Genomic DNA, 15,011 nt, shown 5'->3' with positions numbered 1-15,011 from the left:
ACAAAGTGTGCAAGAAACAAATTTGTTTTATGATAACAAACCTTTCGGTGAGAGATTCAACCTTCAAAACTAGAAAATATGGTTTGTTCACGATCGCTTGTTTCAAAGGTTATGAAGACGTCTGCCTGAAAATATCGGGTTTCAACAAGTTTTCGGAACGATGTTCTAAACCGTCCAGCAAATCGTCGCTTCGATGAAGCAGACGAAATTTACACCGAATCATTCGACAAAATTTGCGCTACAACCATGACGTCCTTAACAACCCTATCGGATGCGACTGGCGCGATGCTTCGGTTGCAATATTAGTTGACCGACATTCTGACCGACTGCATTCCCCTCTTGCATCTCAAACACATCCTCTAACGTTTCGCATGCACGCGAATTTCCAACAACTGCCAACCACTGCGAACGAGGCGCAGTACGGTGCGGCCAATTTAATTATTCAATTAGCAAATCTTCAAAGGGGAAAAAGCGTCCACCCCCACCCCTCCCGGCTCAGGCGCCGGTTTGGAATGCGTGCATTTCCCTTTCCGAGCGCGTACTACGAGTAACCGTTACGGAATGCAACGAAACAAGGCGGACTGTAATTGAAATGTAATGGAAAAATGTAAATCTTTAGCTCGTCTGTCGGCGATGGCGATGCTTATGGGTTAACTGCGTGCGTGTGAATCCATCTCGCGGGGGATCGCGACGTGACTCCGCCGCGTGTTGTCGTTCATCTGTCAACCATCAAGCAACAACTCGTCATCAGCTGACCGTTTGGCAATTAATTGCCGACACATGGAATTACGGATTGTGCGATATTTTGCCCATCTCGGAAACGTGCAAGAGGTACGTGGTTCGTGGACATGGTTTTCTGAAACATTATTTTTCTCCAACAACGAAAGTGAAAATATACAACCTCCTCCCGAGGGACGGTTCGTTTTTGAGCTCGCGATCGGATTTGACAGATGGTGATCTCGGTCGCGGATCGTGTTCGCTCGTTGCGCGCCCGTTTATTGTTTCGCCAATGGAAAACATGACCGTTGAGAACAACCATCGTTGTCCATTTTCTTGTCTGCCCACCTCCTTTTGCTCCAAACCGCACATCCGAGGACACCGGCGCTGATCGTCGGCAATTTGTTTTCCACTCGTCGCGCTGACGATTTCGCTGGGTAGAGAAATCTTAAACGGACTTAAAGAAAACTCGGCCTCACGCCGCGATGCAAAGGAAGGAACTGGAGTAGAACGACGACTGGAGCCATCCTGTGGCAATGGTATGCAATTTAGCAAGTAGCCGGCCGGGTGAGTATTTCTCATTCGCAAATTCCTCTTCGCACTGCGGTGCGTTGTCATTCCGCTTCAAGTGGCCTCGTGGCGTAAAATAGCGAAGGGCGCGTGTGGTTGCGTTGTTTTTTGTGCCCCCGATCCGGCGATTCTGTCCACGGCCTGGTACCTTGACTGTGCGCCAGCAGGGTGGGTATGTGGGAGGCTCATTTGTACAAACGTTTGCTAGCCGGAATGTGCTGGAAAAAGAAATGTTTGCAATTAAATTCTCGACGCTGTTTTCACGCGAAGGTGGAAAAAATGTACAATCGAGGAAAATCTCCATCGGGGGAGTAAAGTACGACACCGGTCGGCGCAAGTGTTGGGTAGTTAATGTGTCGAGGTAATGTAGCGACAAACGTTTTGATTGCTTGGCTAAATTGTTCTACCAAAGAATGAGGCTTTTCTTGCCCTCTAGTGCGGGATTCAGAAATCAGAACACAACAAACCAAAAACTTCCCAGCAGAAGTTTCATTTTCTTCCTTCGGTAAAGCCCAAAATAAATGATAGCAACGTTCTTCATTGAATGATGGCACAGGACTTAAGGTTTATTAACTTGGTTGAAACCAAATAAATGGTATATTTCTCTTAAATCGTTTCAATTAAACTCAAGCACTCTAAAATAAAACAATGTTTTTCAGATATTTCAACGCAAAATAAAAAACAGTTTGGAAAACATAACAAAATAGCAACATCGCATGGATTGCTTTCTTGAGGAGCCTTTAAAATAAGAAAATGCAGAACAACGCAATAGTTAACCAATTAACCAATAACTGTAAAAGTTGCACCAATGATTCATTTGTTATTCTATCAAAAAACATGCGTCTAAGTTTATGTAAATTCCAGGATGTAATCTCGAGGATGGAGCTTGTTGTAAAAAACGATTTATAGTCGCTGGACAGTTGACTTTCTGTTCACATTCTAATCACTAGATCAATGGTGCCTTTAAATTGAAAAGAAATAAAGAAGTTCCATGCCATTCAATCGATGTCACTATCCGAAAGCGGGCTTTCAAGAGGATTTTGAAAATTACTTCCCTATGGCGCGTGGTCTGATGTTCTATCTCGATGCACCCATATTGCCTATTACTGTGCAGTGGATTGCACGATGTCGAACGTAGGTGCATAAAAGTGTTCAATACGTAGTGCCCAACGTGGGGACGGTGTAATTAAAATAGCTCACTGACTTCGATGCACATGGAGTAGCGAGTTCGCACCGTTCTGAACCAACGATTTGTGACGAATCGGGACAAACCCTGCCGTGCAGAGAATTCTGCACGCTGCCGATCGTCGATGGCAAAGCGGGTCGACAGACATCGCGTTCACACTTCATGGATCATAAGTTGATTGCGAATCAGAACCGGCGAGGTGGCAGAGCTGACACCACGATTGCTTACTTGTGGTAAACCGTATTCTGCGAATTTCGCATATTTTTGCTAGTCTTCAGTAATATCTTCGGCTTGGGATTACTTCGCAACTCTCAATCGAGGATATCTGATTTTTTTCGCCTCCCGTTGCATCTCCTCAGTAGGTGAAAGGTAAATCGTTAAACTATTCGCTATGGCACGAAATTGCAATCGAGTCAACAATTTCGGGACCATCAGCGAAAAATAACTTCCACCGTCCGCCGTCCATGTCCGCCCCTCCGCCACAAGGGAAAAAACGTCATCCGAGCGTAGCGGAACTCCTCGCACCCAAACCTGTATTTGCAGCCAAATCTCATAAATAACTCAGCAAATAAATGTGTACACACGCAGTGCGGGATGCTGGTCGAATTATGTCATACCATGGCCCCAAAAAGGGCGCTCGAATGAAATACGGACAACGGAATGGGAAATCTTTCATACTTTTGTTGTTCTTTTTTTTGGTAAGCATCGCTTTTGGCAAACGCATCCGGGAGATGGTATTTGGAAAGTGATTATTTGGGTTAGATTACACGGCGTAGTGAGTTGAAATAAATCGCTGAACAACTTTTAGTCCTTCGTATTCGGCAGGGAACTGGGGGAAAGGGGCTTAGATAAACACGAAACAAAATAAAACAGCTTGCAGACGAGTTCGAGAGGAAGAAAGGATGCTTGTAAGTGAACTTGCCGGAATTGAGATTTTGCCAGATTAGGAACATTCAGTTCAGTTTAGGAAAATTGTATTGTGCACAGATGGTTGAGTTGGTGTATTTTGGACACAATTGGCTTAGGATATCTTATGAATGAAATAGGAATTTTTCTTTTTATATCGAAAAGAGTCCTTGCGAAAACAGACCACCAGGTTTCATCTTAGAGTCAACTTCTGAAGTGTATTCTAAATGATTATGCCTAACGTAGTCTCCACATATATCTGCTTTCAGGCACTGACTGAAATCCAACCGTAGCGGTCGTGGAAAGGTCCGCCCGGGAAATGCCGACCGGTGGGAAGACGCGCAAGGAACCATGCTGCCGATTCTCACCTGGGCCTACCTGCGTCACCTTGCCGTGCAGTACCATGCCGATCCGGCCGGACCAGCATTCGGGAGCGTGCAGCCGCGCGAACCAGCGACACCATATCGATTCGCCGTAGAGAACTTCCCGGGGAGCCATGGCTTCCACTGTGACCCGATACCGATGCCCCACGGGGGCTCACTTCCCGCAGCGGGCACCATCAGCAACGCGTCCGATGAGGGCCGAGGCTTTGGGCCAGATTTAGATCGACGCCCCGGTGACCTTCGATTCCGGCCACCCAACTGTGGCTCGAAGTTAGATATTCGCTTCGGCTTAGGTAACGATTCCGGAGCTGGGATCCTACCGCCCTCTGCGTCGGTGGAGCTCGGTGGCAGCGCCTTTACATCGAGCATGCGTTTCCGGGAGCAGGAGGGGGACACGTTCGGAGTTTCGAGGCACGTTCCTGTCGCCGTCGCCGCTGCCGCCACGGGATCTCCCTCGCCACTCACCACCGTCCAGCCTGGACTGGTAAGTTCCGTTGGTTCGTTCGTCGCGGTGAACGATGCCATCGGCATGAACATTACGCCGGCCTTATCGCAGGTAGGTGTAAACAAGGTGGCCATGTTTGCATCACCACAACAATAAATAACAAGAAGAAAAGAAGCAGGAACTGAAAGGGGATCGTAAAATTTTACAGGTCCTTTTAGCGCCGCCCGCAACCAGCGGCTCCGGAGCGTCCATCATTGCGGCCGCGAACGGCGCCGCCGACGACAACGGAACGCGGGGCGAGGAGATAAATTCCTTTTACTTTTATGAGGTAAGTTTCACCGCTTGGCACCTTCAGTTTGGGTGATTTTTTTTTTCGGGAGAAGTACTAACGCGAATGAATTTTTCTGGTTTCTTCGCCGATGGTTCCTTCAAAATCTCCACCGGGACAATAAAAGTATATACCAATGACTTTTTTTGTTTGTTTGAAGGACATGAGGTTTAGCGTGCAATCGGAGGAACCAATCACCAGCTGGTAATGGTTGTGAAACGCGTAGCAGCTTTTATGAAGTCATCGAGATGCTTCTTATCTTTGCGTAAACATTTTTTTCTCCGCTCCTCGGTAATCACTGCAATATGATCTGGTTTATTGTACGCTCTCTCTGGTAGATATTGGCGGATTGAGCTGGAGAGCACTCAAGTCACTGGTTGCGCATTTCAAGTGCCCGAGAACGTGAAGTGGATGGATGCAGCTGGAATTGAAGTGAGTGGGCATACTTGTCCGGATTGTGGAGCTTAAACTTTGATGCGGTAGGATGAATCTCTGCCAAGAGATTAACCACAACGCTGAACTGTAATGCGAGCCCGAGTGGTTGGTTGTTGAAGTATTTGAACTTCCGTTGCCGCAACAATTTGACGTGAAGTTGATCGGATGAAACTTTCGTCGCACTCGCCCCGTTGCTGCTTCGATTGGTGCATTCCAATTATGATTGCTGCGACAAAAGAAATGGTTGAAATTCCTAACCGTGCGTAGCTTTTCCGAACACCGTGAACTCGTCACACCTCCAGTTGTTGGCGCAGTTTTTCATTCACCCAGAATACCACCAGAAGCGTTGCAGATCATCGGCTCCGATGCTTATCTCCACTCAAACCCACCCGTTTGCGGCCGGCTGCAGCTTGTGTACGTCTCGAATTCTGGAGCACTATCGCATTATCGGCATTATCGTCCGATCTGTCTTCCGTGGGTATGTGTGTTACGGGGAACGAACGGCGGCGTCCTAGCGCGTCCTGAAGCGTCCCTGCGCTGAATTGATTTTGTCTAGACGGAATAATTTATAGAGATTGTGTTCGGAGTTTGGCGCGAGCGAGTGAAGGCGAACGGGAAACCAACATCAGCGATGTCGGTGAATCCGTGATCCGGGAGCAGCGTGTTCGGTTGCGTCCATACTTCAGTGGAAGCCGGAATGTTGCTGGCAGCAAAATATTCCGCAACCAGTAGCTCAACAGCTAGATGATGCCATGACGTATTTTAGGTGGGAGGTTGGGGACTCAATCCGTTTCGGAACGTGTGAGCGTAAAAAGATTCTTGGCATACTGGAAACATCCGACGATTCTAGCAATGCATCGAGATTTGTAAAAAGATCCTAAGCTGTTGCCTGTTGGATTATCGGGTCCGATGCTTATGATTGAATGTTGATAAGGTGTATTGTACAAATTCTGCCCTATTGAAGGTTGAATAAGAATTGTTTGCTGAAAGTTCAGACTTTAGAGCACCACGATTGCTTCATTTTACAGAGTTTCAATTAAAAATAATTAAATTAATTTGGACGTTTGTTCTAAAATTCTTCACTCAGTTCTGGCAGTTCGACAAGGTTGACAATGTTTTCGACAGTGGGGAACTTTTCAAATTCTTTTTAATGACATCAGTTATGTGGTCTGGTCATGCGTCAGGCAGGGGTTTTGGTTTATGACGACGACAATGTGGCAGCCGCACGCTGCAATAAACCGTGACGCCAGTGAGAAGCAGGATACTTTACCGCTCTAACCATGTCAACCCCGTTGTTCCCCTGAAGAGGTCAGACGGTTGGCGCCAGCGAAAATGAAACAATTCAGCTAAACATCCGGCAACCGAAAAAGCGCTTCCCCACTTCACACGGACCGCAAGCGGGCGGACCTGCAAAAACCGATTAGTTATCAAAAAGGGAAGCGTGTGGCAATCGGTTTCCAACCACAAACGCCATGCGTGATTCGTTTTCCCATCCAAGCTCCCGAAGGGTGTGGGACAAATTTATGGCAACCCATAACTTTTCCTGATTTCTCGAACCCCCGGTTCCAGGGGAGGGGGTGTAAGGAAAGTTTCCCGGAAGGAAACCGGCCAAGGTCGTAAAAAAGTCACTTAACCTAGTTTTGGAATCGTGGGTGGGAAGTCGAAGACGATGGCGGGCAGCCGAAAAGCAACAGCTTGAAGGCAATTAAAATTGCTTATCACCGCCATTTCGGGGAGGAAACCCTGTTGTGGAGGTTACCGGAAGTCGCCATACTCCGCTGCCATTAACACTCTGCAGTGGTGCGTGGTGTTTGTGTATCACGGAAGGAATTTGACGCCCCTTACTTGCCGATCGTTCATCGTTCCGTTATCACGCGTCGAACGGAGCAGCACTTGCGATTTAACGGTTTCCGTCGGATGGTTGACAATGTGACCCGAGATTTTCACGAACAGGTGTGCACTGCGCTTTTCGACAGTTTAACAAGAGTACGTGAATTTCCACGAACTGAACCGTTTTCCAAAAATAAAAAAAAGTCTGAATTATGTTAGAAGAAGCGTGTGAAAAAAATCCGATTTCCAGTCAACGGCAGGCAGTCCGTGGATGTGCGGGATCTAAACGCTCCATTAGCGGAACGAACGAGCGGAAGCGGGAAACAATTAACCACCCGCTGTTTTACATATCAAACCCCTCCGAACCCCGGGCCTTTTGCCGCTGCAAAAGTGTTCGACCGAAAGGATGAATAAGGTTATGTCGTGATTTCCAGCACGTGACACGATCGTCTGCTGTACGCCACGGGGATGGGATTTTCCACGCCATAAGGTAATTTTTTTCTGCCAGCTTATCGCCGTAACAATAAAGTACGACCCTGTTCCTTCCAATCACTGTCTGAGGATGGCCGTGATGGTGCTGGTACGCCTCACCGGGATAATAGTTTTCGGTCTCTTTCTTTTACACACCTGCCTGTCAATCGGTCTCCGCATAGATGGTTGTGATGGCGAATGAATTACGCAACGTGGAAAAGATAAAAAAAAAAGGATAAAAGGTTTGAAATGGCCCAGCAAAATGGCTTCATAAATGGAACAACATTCCACAAGGAAAAATCTGGTACAAATTGTGACATTGAATTGTGTTGCAAAATGATCTAATCTAAGGTATGAAGATATCTAATATATGATGAGGAAATCTAAGTAAGTATTTCCGTCGAGTTTTCATTGCCGTTGTGCCTTTAGAATCATTCGGCGGGATTGATTTACATGATTATTATATCCGAGGTCTATTCAAATTGATTCATTTATCCCTGGAGGTTCAGATCCCTACCCTTTGTTGAATGTCTAAATACTGTTGAACATCTAAGCAAGCATACGATTCAACGAATCAGAAATTTAAATTTATCAATTAAATTAAACTGATTTTTTCACCTCTAGTTTTCATCTTTCAAAATCTCAAAACAACAATTTTGTTCAACAATTTTATTTGTTACTCAAATAATTCAACCTGGTTAACAGAAATGCATTGTTGCCGATTTATTTTTATCTCGAATGCTAATAATTCTTCCACTCCAGAGCCACAAGTAGGAAGTTCTGCGTTTTGTCGTTTGGCAAAAACATCGTTGCGAACCAGCATACATGAGTGTGGTTTCCGGTAGAACGAACGGGTCGGTTCGGTTCAGTGCCATGCTATGTCCACCGGTGAAACTTCATTGAAATTCATCGAGTATTGATAGTTGCGGCCAGGTAGAAGACCGGGTGTTGCAGAAGAAGACCACGCCGACCGGCGCCGGAATGTTTGGGCTCGGCCAAGAATGGATTAAATTGTCACCCAGCAACACACTTCAGCTGCAAGATAGACAGAGTGCGTGGAGGGGGCATGGGCACATCAAATCAACCGATTCCTGCTCGGCTTCTTCTGGCCATAAACACTTCCGCTGCCGTTTCCGTGCCTGCTTCGTGTTTCAAAGGGTTCTACCGACCGCCCGCCCGTGGATGGATCGTTTTCGGAAAGCAAATGAAGCAATTTGCATGCACTTCCGAGTGGTGTGTCTTTACCGGCCTTGTGCGTTACGTAAGCCGAGGGACCGTTTTGGTGGCCACATTTTCTCATGTGTGTATGGGCGCCGAAGACGAAAAATGTGAATAATAATTCGTACGCTTCAGTTCGAGTTATAAAGGAGAATTTAGTGATGGAGGTGTTGGCAGAAGTTTGCAGATAAGTTTGTTATGTACGCCGCATCAATTTAAGTTTTGCGACAGCATCAAGATTCTCACGGAAGGAGCTTTAAAAACTCCATGCTCAATCATGATTTTGCAACTCAGAAACAACTAACTTTTCTGTACACAAAAACTACTCAAAATGTAAAGTATAGTAAGTTAGTCCTTTTTCTAGTAATTTATTCCAACCGGCTTCGAAAAATTGTCGCAATATCACGTAAGAAGATCCTTACGAAGAAAAAGATTCAATTTTCTTCAATATTCAATATTTTACTTGCGTTCTTGTCGGATGAAACTAATCTCAGTCGAGTGATTCTGTTTTCCTCCGGATGGTCCGGTTGGTATAAAGGTATTGAATGAATTACGTGCCTCGATCAGGTTCGGTATCGGATCAGGGAAGGTTCTTTGGCTCTTCCACCACCAGCAAACGATTACCAGCAAGTAAATCCTACAATACGCTCCTAATCGGCTTCCATTCGGCCTCCGCAAAGACCAGGTTACCAGGTGTGGTGTTTCTCTCTGCCAGATGAATATCACTGCGGGCACAGCACGGATGTATCGATTAATATTTTTTATTGAATTTTCCACCAACTTCTCGGCATCGGCGGATAAAAGAAAACGCATTCCCCTGCCACTAGGGCCGGCTCGTTACTTCATTCGTTACCGACATCGAGATGGCGTGATAAGGAAATAATTAAACGGGGTTCGTGCAGGCGCGATGCATCTCTCGGCAAAAGGCGTTACGCCGCTAATGGATTGTGTGCATAGTGGAGAATTTTAACAACATAATCCAACATGATCCAGAAATACCGGTTATCGTACTTACCGCTGCAGGGAACGGACCACTTTATAGTCTCCATCCATCTTGAGGGCGGCTTTACTGTTTGAGAGGCATGGAGAAAAAAAGGAAGATTTTATCGTACTTCTGGCAGAAACATACGCGTGTATGGGCATCTGGTTCCTCCTCTCGTGGTGGCAAACAGTATCAAGAAGTGCTTTAACGTGAAGGATCTACTTACTTGATAGCGTACGAAATAAATTGAAGTGTAAGTGAATTATGAAACTGAATACAATGTGGCAGAACTCCTGATCGAATTTGATTAGAATAAATTGAAAAGCAAAACATCCAATAAAGCGTGATGGTGGCAATCGGAGAAACGTCAAATCCTAGATATCTTTGAACTTCATGTACTAAGTTATTACTGGAAGGAGAAGTTTCTGTTTATAGTTTTATTTTACCAACTAAGTATGCCATTATTGCGGTGTCCTGAATAGCTTGGTGTCAAACACTCGCAAGGAATTTGTTTTCCATTCCTCCACGGTTCCCTTTTTCGAGGCGGCTTACCAGACGAGAAAAACATATTTTGCGCGTCTGCTAGCGCAAAATACTTGATTGAATTTTGCCTACCACCCACCGCGATATGTAATGTTCAAAACCGGCCGGGGAGTCACTTTGCCACCGGCGGCGGCGTGTTCGTGACATATGTAAGCAGATCTGTCTCGCGAAGGAAGCGATTTTCTATCACCTTACGCAAGGGGGCGGGGGAGAGAATGTGACCAGAGGAATACGAGGGTCGCCGCCTCCCGTCGACAGAACTGTAAAGCTGTCGGTTCGTATTTCTTGGATTCTCGAATTGGCTACCAGTGGCGTCCCCCGTGCGCGTTCCTCAACCTTCCCACCGGTTCAGGTTGTGGCCATCAAATTCTCGTGTCGGCGATTTTATTGATTCAGAAGTTTTATCTCTTGTGGATTTTTTTGCTTTTCTCACTGTTGAGTCGAGCGCGGTATGTTAAATGGCCATTGAGAAATGTTGGAAGAGGCAAGAGTAGCTGCAGCAGCATAACCGGAGCAGATGTAATGCTGCAGGGAATTAGCATAACCCATCGAAAGGTACACTAATCGTATGTGACTTGGGTGGAGCTGCTCCAACCCCACGGTGAAGCGGTACTCGGTGCGTCTCATCAATTTCATGCTTGTTGGCGATTATTTTAACATTTATCTTGATTTGAATTTCTGCTCCCTTACTGGCTGCCTTTGCCGCACCGTAGGGAAACCGGGTTTTACGAGGTGTTGGAGACGGAGCACGAGTCAAAGCAACCTCCCTTTATGCCACAGTGGGGCGATAATTTGTTCGGACAGAAAGAGAGCAAAGAAGGATCCTTCCGTCAGATGTATTAGAGTGGGCAACCCCTGCATCGTGGAGTGTCACTTTGACACTTGAATGTTAGTCTAGAGTTGTCTGTCAGTCGGTTTAGACATCAGTCTGTCTTTGCGAATAAAGGTGTTAACATCGAGAGTGTTCTGCGTTCTTCACTTGAGGCTACTGAAAGAAACAACCTTCAATAGGTTATGGGCCCAGCCCGAGTGTGTTAAAAAGTGTTTCGTAAAGTGCAGAAAGTGTTTAGTAAAATCAAACAATGGCTGAAAAAGTGCAAATAGATAAACTAAACAACGAAAACTATGGCATCTGGAAATTTAAGATGCGCCTCCTTCTTACGAAGGAGAAGCTACTCGATGTGGTCACTGCACCGAAACCTGAGGAGGCTAAGGAGTTGGCGCTCTGGGTAACGCGGGATGAAAAAGCGCAGGCTCTTATTGGACTGTCGCTCGAAGACTCACAACTAATCCATGTCATGCAACACAAAACATCTAAAGAGATGTGGGATGCCTTGCAGGGGTATCATGAGAGATCCTCATTATCCTCCAAGATACACATCATGCGGCAAATGTTTGCTGCTCGCATGCCAGAAGACGGCAACATGGCGGAGCACCTACAGAACATAGAGACATTGCGGCTACGCTTACTGGCGCTTGGTGAGGAGATCTCGGATCCATCTTTCGTGGCGCTCATTCTATCGAGTTTGCCAAAAACCTATGATAACCTCATAGTTGCCCTAGAGAGCAGACCAGACGCAGATCTAACCGTTCAATTTGTGAAAGGAAAACTGTTAGACGAGGGACGGCGCCGTGTACATGATAAAGAAGAAAAGGTTATGATTGTTAAAAGTGCAATGAGTGGACGTGACAAAAAGAGGTTGTGCCACTATTGTAAGAAAGGAGGCCATTTTAAACGAGACTGCCGCAAATTCGCCTCAGACCAAAAGAGGAACAGTGTCGGAATGGCTGTGGTACAGGGCAGTGATGGAAACGTGTGCCTGATGACTACACAAGCCGAAAAGGCTGGGATGTGGATCTTTGATTCAGGAGCTACGTCGCACATGACATACAACGAGTCGATTCTGGAAGATTTGGATAAATCGAATCACTCGGTTGTACAGCTCGCTGATGGAAAATGCACAGAGGCGTGCGGATCTGGTCGTAGTCGATTCATATCAGTGGACGAAAGTGGCTCCCGGAAAAATGTTACGCTGGCCAACGTGAACCTGGTACCAACACTCGCGGGAAACCTCCTATCAGTGAGCAAAATTACTGATTTAGGGTACGAAGTGTTGTTCAACAATAAAAAGTGTAAAGTGGTTAAAAACGGAAAAGTAATACTAGAAGGCCAAAGAAAAGGTGGCCTTTATTACCTAAAACTATGCCATGAAAAAGTGCTGGTGACAAAAGAACTGAAAAATGAATCGTGCGAACACATATGGCATCGTCGTCTTGGACACCGCGACCCAACAGCCATATATCAAATAGTGCGCGAAAATCTTGGCCACGGGCTAAAGATTCGAAACTGTAGTGTGAATTCTTTGTGTGGGCCGTGCTGCCTAGGAAAAATGAGTAGAGACCCTTTTCCGAAAGTTTCAAAAAGTAAATCCGATAAAGTGGGGGATCTTGTGCATAGTGACTTAGGAGGACCGATGGAAGTGTCGACACCAAGAGGAAATCGGTACTACATGATTTTAGTCGATGACTTCAGCCGTTACTCGGTTATATATTTGCTGAAACATAAAGCTGAAACACAAGAAAAGATCCGAGAATACTGCGAACTCGTGAAAAATCAGTTCGGACAGTACCCCAAGTGTATTAGATCGGATGGTGGCGGCGAGTATTGTAGTGGGGAAGTGGAACAATTCTTAAAACAGCACGGTATCATGCAACAAATGTCAGCTTCCTATTCGCCACAACAAAACGGAGTGGCTGAACGCAAAAACCGTTATCTCAAAGAAATGATGCGATGCATGCTAGCTGACTCTGGTTTGGAGAAAAAGTTCTGGGGCGAAGCAATTAATACGGCGAATTACCTACAAAACCGCTGCCCGTCATCGGCGGTCGACCTCACACCGTACGAGAAATGGACGGGTAAGAAACCAACATACTTCCACTTAAAAATTTTCGGAAGTCAGGCATACGTGCATGTGCCACAAGAGAAGCGTCGGGCGTTGGATATGAAATCCGAGAAGTTGGTGTTCGTTGGCTACGAGGAAGGGCGAAAAGCTTATCGGTTCGTGGATCTGAAAACATGCCGTATAAAAATTAGTAGAACTGCAAAATTTCTGGAATCCTGCCATGAAAACGAAGCCAAAATTTCTACCCCGAGCGCGGAACCTTCAGCGACAGGAGGAATACTCAACGTTCCATGGTATTCAACGAACGAAAACGTGGAAGAAACTAGTGAGTATGAAACCGCTCCTAGCTTGAGTTCCGATGTGGGAATTGAAGCGATTGCTGATGTTGAAACGTCGAAGCGACAGCGTAAACCTCCTGAGTGGCACAAGGATTACGCAATGGAATATGCAGCGTTTGCGTTAAATGCCACGAGTTATGTCGAAAATCTTCCAACCTCACTGGGTGAAGCTCGTCAGCGTGATGATTGGAGTGAATGGAAGGTTGCGGTAGACGAAGAAATGCAATCTTTATCCCGAAACAAGACCTGGGAGTTGGTAAAGCTACCGGAGGGTAGAACACCTATTACCTGTAAGTGGGTGTTTGCAGTGAAGCGTGGCATGGACGGTCAGCCTTGCCGTTATAAAGCCCGCTTGGTGGCTAGAGGATTTAGTCAGCGCTATGGTGTTGACTATAACGAGACATATTCTCCAGTTGCTAGATTGGACACTCTCAGAACGGTCTTAGCATACGCGAATGAAAAGAAAATGATCGTGCATCAAATGGATGTGCGAACCGCATTTTTGAATGGCACGATAACGGAGGAGATTTTAATGACGCAGCCTGAAGGATTCCAGAGCGATGGAAATCTTGTGTGCCGTTTGCGGAAGTCTCTGTATGGCCTGAAGCAGGCGTCAAAGGCATGGAACGATCGGTTTGATAGCTTCATTCATGATCGTCTGGGTTTTCAGCGAAGCCTAACTGATCAGTGCCTGTATACACGATCAACAAAGAATGATAAAGCTATTATCGTGCTGTACGTAGATGATCTTGTCATCGTAGGATCGACGTTGGAGGCTGTAGAGCGTGTGAAAGAATGCCTTTCGAACGAATTTGAGATGAAAGACATAGGCGAAATTAAGTGTTTCCTCGGAATGAATATCAGCTACGACATGGAACAAGGCGTGATGCAGATTCACCAGCGAAATTATCTCCAGGATGTCTTGCGACGATTCAAAATGGAGACGTGCAAACCTTGTTCGACACCAATCGAGAATCGGCTGAAGCTGTTGAGAGGCACAGAGGAAAACCGTACGGTGCAACCATATCGCGAATTGGTGGGTTGTTTGATGTACGCAGCTCAAACAACAAGACCTGATCTGGCAGCAGCAGTGAACTTTTTCAGCCAGTATCAGAGCTGTCCAACGGAGGAGCATTGGACACATCTGAAGAGAATCCTTCGCTACATACAAGGTTCTCTAGATGTGGGCCTTGTTTACCGTAGAGGTAAAGGAAGAGCGCTGGAGGTGTACTCGGATGCGGATTGGGCTGGTGACCCCAACGATAGACGCTCGGTAAGCGGAAGCGTTTTCAAAACGTTTGGATCGACTGTGGCATGGATCACCCGGAAGCAACAAAGTGTGGCGCTATCTTCGACGGAAGCTGAACTGGCGGCTTTGTGTGTTGCGGTTTGCCATGGTGTTTGGATGTCGCGATTACTTTGTGACCTTGGGTGCAAGGTGGATTATCCAGTGACGTACTTCGAGGACAATCAGTCAACAATTAGCATCGTGGAAGACTCCAAGGGTCTTGGAAGGCTAAAACATGTTGACGTGAAGCTGTTCTTTCTGAAGGACTTGGTTAGAGACAAACGGATTGTCCTCGAATACATCCCTACAGCAGAGCAACAGGCGGACATGTTGACGAAAGGGTTGCCGACTTCTGAGTTTCGGCGAAACTGTTTAGCCATAGGTTTGGCAAAGTGCAGTGGTTGAGTGGGGGTATTAGAGTGGGCAACCCCTGCATCGTGGAGTGTCACTTTGACACTTGAATGTTAG

The 15,011-nt window shown here is 46.2% G+C and overlaps 1 protein-coding gene across 1 annotated transcript in view; it reads left to right on the top strand.

Annotated features, from left to right (window-relative positions):
• Positions 1-3,730: 3,730 nt before the first annotated feature.
• Positions 3,731-15,011, top strand: part of LOC131284162 (cardioacceleratory peptide receptor-like) — a 35,910-nt gene continuing 24,629 nt past the window's right edge. Inside the window, exons 1-2 of the mRNA XM_058313016.1 lie at positions 3,731-4,318; positions 4,416-4,535. Coding sequence (XP_058168999.1) covers positions 3,731-4,318; positions 4,416-4,535 — 708 coding nt within the window. The remainder of the gene's footprint in view (positions 4,319-4,415; positions 4,536-15,011) is intronic.

This window comes from Anopheles ziemanni, chromosome 3, assembly GCF_943734765.1.
Source record: "Anopheles ziemanni chromosome 3, idAnoZiCoDA_A2_x.2, whole genome shotgun sequence".
Taxonomy (NCBI): Eukaryota; Metazoa; Arthropoda; class Insecta; order Diptera; family Culicidae; genus Anopheles; species Anopheles ziemanni.
Note: the sequence above shows the minus strand (reverse complement) of the source record. Positions and strands in the feature narration are given on the sequence as shown.